This window comes from Embiotoca jacksoni, unplaced genomic scaffold (genome assembly GCF_022577435.1).
Source record: "Embiotoca jacksoni isolate LCO1_2020_lvr unplaced genomic scaffold, fEmbJac1.0.p SCAF_13, whole genome shotgun sequence".
In the NCBI taxonomy this organism is placed as follows: domain Eukaryota; kingdom Metazoa; phylum Chordata; class Actinopteri; family Embiotocidae; genus Embiotoca; species Embiotoca jacksoni.
The window spans coordinates 370,001-376,875 of record NW_027185263.1 but is presented as its reverse complement, the minus strand read 5'-3'; the positions used below and the strand labels follow the sequence as shown (position 1 = coordinate 376,875).

General features: G+C 48.3%; 1 protein-coding gene across 1 annotated transcript in view; it reads left to right on the top strand.

The window, feature by feature from the left end:
- The first annotated feature begins 334 nt into the window (after nt 1-334).
- Nucleotides 335-6,875, top strand: part of fam53c (family with sequence similarity 53 member C) — a 6,561-nt gene continuing 20 nt past the window's right edge. Inside the window, 6 exon segments of the mRNA XM_069145733.1 lie at nt 335-357; nt 494-551; nt 835-1,067; nt 1,069-1,606; nt 1,653-1,855; nt 1,986-6,875. The exon segment at nt 1,986-6,875 is cut by the window's right edge and continues 20 nt beyond it. Of these exon segments, the coding sequence (XP_069001834.1) occupies nt 545-551; nt 835-1,067; nt 1,069-1,606; nt 1,653-1,855; nt 1,986-2,276 (1,272 nt within the window). The 5' untranslated portion in view covers nt 335-357; nt 494-544 and the 3' untranslated portion in view covers nt 2,277-6,875.

Below are 6,875 nucleotides of genomic sequence, written 5' to 3'. Positions count from 1 at the left end.
CCCCAGGTACGTAGCGGGACAACAGCTGAAGATGATGTCCTTGTGAGAGTGGGCGGGGCTACGTGGCCCTGAGGTGGTAAGGAGGAGGAGTCTCAGCCCTCAGCCCCTCCCTCCCTCATCTTCCTGAGAAGGACCAAAGGGACGGACACACAGACACGGCTGCAGCTCTCCCCTTCCTCCCCCCCCCCCCCCCTCTCCTCCCCGTTCTCCCTCCCTCCTGGCCCCGCCTCCTCCCCACCTCCCTCCCCAGTCTCCCCCCTCGTCCCCTGCCACCATGCTGTGGTCACGCTGCTGGTGGAGCATCTGAGGAAGCAGACTCTGGAAGGAAACCCTGCTCAGCCGGGGGGCGTCTACCTGGTGAGGGTCTCACCTGCAGCCGCACACCTGGAGGTCAGAGCAGGAAGCAAGTGTGAAAACATCTGAAATTAAATTATGTGTGTGTGTGTGTGTGTGTGTGTGTGTGTGTGTGTGTGTGTGTGTGTGTGTCTTTCAGTCCCTGCTGGACCCGAACACCCTCGCAGAGTGCTGGCCCCCAGATGGCTTGATGCCTGGTGAGTTCCTTCCCATAATGCAACAGCATGGTGATGAAATAATCTATCGGATGAGGATCAGTCTGCTGATGAGATTCAAATAACACTCGATGATGAAATAGAGGAAATAAAAGTCAGATTATTCAAACTAGAAATAATTTTAGTTTTAGAGCTGCTGTCATGTCATTGAAAAGATATCGTCACATGACCTTTTCTCTAACTCTGTGTGTGTGTGTGTGTGTGTGTGTGTGTGTGTGTGTGTGTGTGTGTGTGTGTGTGTGTGTGTGTGTGTGTGTGTCCTCAGAGAGCAGCTACTGGCAGCTCTGTCCTCCCTCTAAGTCCGGCCTGCAGGGGGGGTTGCTGAGCTCTAGTTTCCCCCCCGGCCCCCTCCCCTTGGTGCCCCCTGATGCTCACCTGCAGGAGGGGGGCGACCCCCTGGACGGGACCCCCTCTCAGGTGCAGCAGCACCGCCCCCTGGCGCCCAGCACCTCGGCGTCCGAGCTGTCCCTCCCCGGAGCGGCGGCGCCCCCCCCCCGGCCCCGGGCCCCCTCCACCTCCTCCCCCGCCCCCCAAACGTCACTGCCGCTCTCTGTCGGTGCCGGAGGATCTGTCGCGGTGCCGCTACACTTGGCGGCCCAGCGCATCCCGGGTCTGGACTCCCGTCAGCCGCCAGCAGTGCCACGGAGGACCTGGGGGCGGGGCCACAAGTGGGGGGCCGGGAGCAGGAGGAGGAGTTATAGGGGTCGGAGCGGCGGGGGGCGGAGCCTGTCCTCTGCGCGCCCCCAGCTCCTCCCTGAACTCTTCGCTGCACTCGTCGTCCAGCCCCACCTTCTTCAGCCTGGCGCTGTCGCCGGACTCCCCGCTGCCCTGGAACTTCCCCTGGGACCCCAGTGAGGCGGCGGCGGGGGGAGGAGCCTGCTGCTGCTTCTTTCCCTCCCCGTCCTCCTGCTCCTCCTCCCCTTCCCCTCTCCACCCGCCTCCACCTCCTCAGAGGCGTTTCTCCCTCTCCCCCGTGCTCATCAGAGACTCGGCGGCCTCCACCTTTCTGCCCCCCCCCTCCGGTGCCGAGCCACGCGGCCGCAGCGGCGCCTCCGCCGGGCTGCGGCGCCGCGGCCGCCAGAGCGAGCGCGGGGGTCCCGGTGCCCGCCTCGCCCTCCTCGGCCTGCAGCACGCCGTCGTCTCTGCGCCGCAGCCTCCCGCCGCAGCTGCCGCGCTGCCACTCGCAGCCCTGCGACCTGCTGCTGCTCAAACCGGGTCTGAAGAGGCGCCGCGACCCCGACCGGCCCTGCGCCCGACCCGTCCTCGACTTCACCAAGATGACGCAGGTACGCATGAAGGTTAGAAGAAGTTGGGTTTGTGTGTAATGATTTCACTTCCTGGTTTTCACGTTCATCGTGTAGAAATGCAGCCGCTCTTATTGTGAAATCCGCGGCCTGTGTTCTTGTCGTCCTGCAGACGCGCAGCATCGACCCTCAGTGTCTGGAGCGCGGCGGCAGGCTGGCCTGCGGCGGGGACGTCTGCATGGGCACGGAGCCCTTCATGGGCGACTTCCGGGGCTCCTGCTCGCCGGCCGAGTGTCTCGGCCGCACGAGCATCGGGCCGCTGAGCGAGAGCGACGAGGAGTGCCGCGAGGACGACGACGATGACGACGGCGAGGAGGAGGCGGACGAGCGCGAGGCGGCGCAGCAGGCGGTGTTTGAGAGGGATTGTACAGAACTGGACTTGAACTTAATAGAAGAAAACTGACGTATTTGTAAATGAAGGCTGTTCTCTGTTTCCATTTTATGATTTAGTTTTATTTTGAAAGGATCCCCCCCTTTCCTGGACCGCCATCGTCTCGACACTCGGCCTCCTTGCCACCAATCAGCAAGGCTCTCAGGAACACCACCTTCTGTCATTGGATGAGCTGGTTGAACGACGACAGTGATGATGCGACTGCCAGCGTCGCCGCGGAGACGAGACCGCCGGGAGTCGGTCCTGCATCAGGTTCAGGTCTCTGAAGCCTCCCTGCAGGGTTTTCCCGCCTCTGTGTCTTCCGACGCGCAGCAGCCGAGTCTCCGCGACGCTCGACGGTCCGACGGGACGTTGGACGCGATGCGGCGACCCGACACGGCATCACCACGGCAACTGTGCTGTCCTGAACCAGAACTCTTTGTCTGGGTTCACGACAGACATCCAAACAAAATATGAATCGGTTACCAAGGAGACGAACAGGAGAATAATTTATTGAAGAACGATCAATTTTGCAGCAACTCTAAATATTAAATTAAATATAAACATTCAGCTCAATGGGATTATTTTCCACAATTAAAAGTCTGAGTTCACCTCAGAAAATATTATTATTATTATTATTATTAAATCATCTTCCACAGTGTTGATTCAGTGACATCACAGATCTCGTTGAGTCTTTACAAACAGGTCAAACAGAATCCGATCATTTCCTGCTTCAACATCAAAAAAATAAACAAAGTTGATTCAATTTAATTAACTGGAACAAAAAAATTCTGGTCTGAAAGAGTCGACGCTGCGTTTAAATGGTCTTAAAGAACTGAAATACGAAGGTCTTAATTTGTACCTGAATGCACCGCAGGATTTATTCATAAAATCTAAACTCTGTTGAGCAGGTCAAAGGTCACCAGCAGCTGGTCTTAATCACACTGATCATAAACACCCGTGTGAGCACTTCCTGTCAGAGTCACGTGACCTCGGCGTGGTGATGCGTTCGCGGTCGCCGCGTTGCGTCGTCGCTCCGTCAGACTTCACTGAGAGCGAGCAGCCGCTGATGCTGTCGTTCACCTGAGTGTCTCACACACCTGTCACTGAAAACACACTACCAAGCCTGTGTGTGTGTGTGTGTGTGTGTGTGTGTGTGTGTGTGTGTGTGTGTGTGTGACATCACACCCCTGGTGGTCATGTGACAGATTGAATCCAGATTGACAGTAACGACTTCCTGCCGTCGTTGATTATTAGTATCTAATTAAATCCTATTCACTGTTTCAACTGAACAACACGCCTCGAACATACATGTGTGTATGAACATATTTGACTCTTCAGCGTCTTCATTTAAACCTGCTAAAATCTTGACTTTGTAAAACATTTCTTATCCAGAAATTCCAAGTTAAGGTGTGAAAATATCGAGATTTATTGAAAACAAAACAACAGCAGCTCTTATAAACTTAACAGCTCCTTTCACCTGGAAACAAACCGTAGACGCCGGCGTCCACACAGCAGGGGGCGCTGCTGAGAAGTCAGACTACGAATTGATTTGTACTTATTTAAATTTCTATGATGAGTTCCACACTGTGTATGTAAAATAAAGATGATGTCACTTCCCCCCACTGGACAAAACATGGAGTAAACATCATTTACAACCGGAGTCGGATCAGAAACATGAACTCCGGAACAAAAAACGTAAACGTTGTCTGATGGAAACCAGATTTCGGACAAAAACCTCTTTGTGGTGCACTTTGATGGTTTAGTCGCACTTTACCGCCACCAGGGGGCGATCCAGACGGTTTGACTTCACTACTCAGACGCAGTCATGTGGTCCAGCTTTAATTCTTTAAGAGACCAATCAGAGTCCAGTGGGTGTGGCTAAGTGCTGATTGGTTAAAAGCTGCTCTGATAGTTTAAGATGAACTCCAAACGTGGACAGACTCAGACGTCTACGCAGCAACGCCGGGCGAGTAAACAACAAAAGAACAAATAAAATAAACCTCGTTCAAAAACATCGGACGCAGAGTTTCTACTGCGATACGTCATTTACTAAAATAAAACTAAATCTGGATTCAGTCCGTCAACGTCACCAGCTGTGATTCGATGTCAGGAAAGTCGACTGGAAACAGCCGCAGGTTGAGAATGTGAATTTAGTTTCCTCTGATTTTTTATTTATTTTTATTTTTTTCACTTGAATCCCACAAAAAAGAACAAAAGTCTCGTTGAAGGTTTCCGAACATTTTACACGTCCACGTTCACGCTGATCATCTCAAATCTGTTCGGTTTCAGATGCAGCTCCTTCCTTCCAGGCCGCCGTTTTCTTTGTAGTGAAATAATCCATCGCAGTCCGTGTTTAGAGGCTTTTATTTGTCTTCAGTGATGCGTTCAGGGACAGACTAACACACGAGCGTTGACAGGAAGCTGCTGAAAAGGCATCTGTGAACGAAACACGAACCCAGACGACAATCAACATGTAAACATGATTAAAAAAAAGAAAAGAAAAAAAAAGTCATGTTTGAAAAAGGTGTGTTTCAGTTCAGTCGACAACTGCAAGGTTTCAGATGTCGGAATGTCCCTGAATGCACCAAATTCAATCTCACGTCGGAAAATAAAAGTGTCTAAATATCGACTGGTGGATTATCGTTATTTAATTGTGGCAACTTTACTGTTAAATTTTCAGATATTTGTTGGAAGCAATTAAAAAATTCTAAACGAGGAAATTGTTTGTGTGTTAGCGAGTTTTTCTGCCCTCCACAGGCCGAACGCTGTAACTACATATTTGGTCAAGCTCGTCTGACGTTTTGACGTTTTTCTTGACCTTTTAAACATTATGATGCCGTTGAAGTGTGTAATTGTCTGGAAAAAAAAAATCAAGCAGCAGCGGCAGACATCTGGCTAGTTGCAGCTAGCTCACTAGATACGTTAGCCAAAGCTAATTCACACTATTTGTCTCGTTTCATGTGTTTAAAAAAAATTATTTTGGTGCTCCGACATCCCACTGATTGAATAGAGAAGCTCAATCTAATCATAATTTTATGAGAAAAAAGTAACACGAGATAAGCTAGCAGTGCTAAAAACTAACTAGCCTAGCTTAGCAACTGTAGCCTCTTGATTTTGGTCAAATCGACGACATTATCTGCTTATGCTACAACAAATCATGTATCTAAGTTAAATTCAACACATTTATTCAAATGAGCAAAATTAATTATCCTTGAAGAGCATGAAATTAACGTTTTTTTATATTAAATATCTGTTTAATAGTTTAGCTTCAAACCATTTCTGTAGTTACCGCTGTCTGCCTCTGGGGGGCAGCGTTGCAGTCTGGATGTCATTAGGGTTTAAAACTCATGTGTGTTTGATTTGTGAGGATAAACTGCAGTTTCACTTTGTGTAACGGTTTCTTTCTTTTCTGTCTAACATCCGCTGCATTGTGTGAAAATTACTTGTATTTTTGAACTGAAGAAAAAAACCTGTTTGTGATTCTAATATCGCACTTTTAAAGGAACAGTTCAACGTTTTGAGAATCTCAGTCAAATTTTTTGAGTGCGAGATGTTAAGATAAGTTTACGCTCATGTTTATGTGTTAAGTGTCGAGTCTGGTTAGCTTAGCTTAGCATCAAAATGCAGAACCACATGGGTCTTCCAAAATGTTGTCAGATGAGGTTTTCTTCTGCATTAATGTCTTATTGTTCAAACCGTAGTTACGAGCAGCGCAGCGTCAATTTGTTTCTTTTGTAATTTCAATTTGTCATTCCCAGACGGAGATTACGGCAAATTATTAAAAAAATTATTTAAAATTTGACTTCAGTAATAAAGTTTACGGTAGCTGTTTACAAGTGAGAAAAAAGATGTACAACATCAAATGCAGCTGCGCTAGCAGTTATATCTAAATATAATCAAACCTAACCACTAATAAAATCTGTTTACATTAACACCAACAAATACGCAAGACAACAAAAACCGAAGTTTATTCGGTGAGACTACAATGTTAGCGTTACAGCTAGCCTTTAACGTGAATGAAATTGTTTTATCAAAATGTTGAACTACTCCTTTAAGGTGAAGGTCAAGTTTTCTGTCAGACGGCTTCTTAGCCTCATTTCCTGTTAAAAAGGAAGTCCAAATTAGTGATGCAGCAAAGTAGGCAGAAAAAACCCAAAAGAGTCAGTTCACCCAAATTTAAACAACGTCCCCGTAAGACACATACACACACACACACACACACACACACACACACACACACACACACACACACACAGAAAAGGTCCCTTTAACACACATAGGTATGTCCTTGTATAACACACTTAAAACACCCAATATGTCCTCATACATTAACATGCTGTGTCCCCATAATACACACTGGTACGTACACACACACACACACCCGGCCTCCTGGTTGGTCGGTTTGTTTCTGTTGATTGGTCCATGACACCCAGCATAAGCCTTAACTCAACATATTCTATTATTCTGTAAATCAAGACATTAAAAACAAAAAGAAAGGAAAAGACAAAACTAACAGAAGAAAAGGAAATGTGTCGCTGTTCAGTTTTTAGTCCTTCTGTTCCTCATTTTCTGCTGTTTTTTCTTAATATTTCTAATCTGATGTCTGAGCGCGGCGCGGCGTCGTCATGG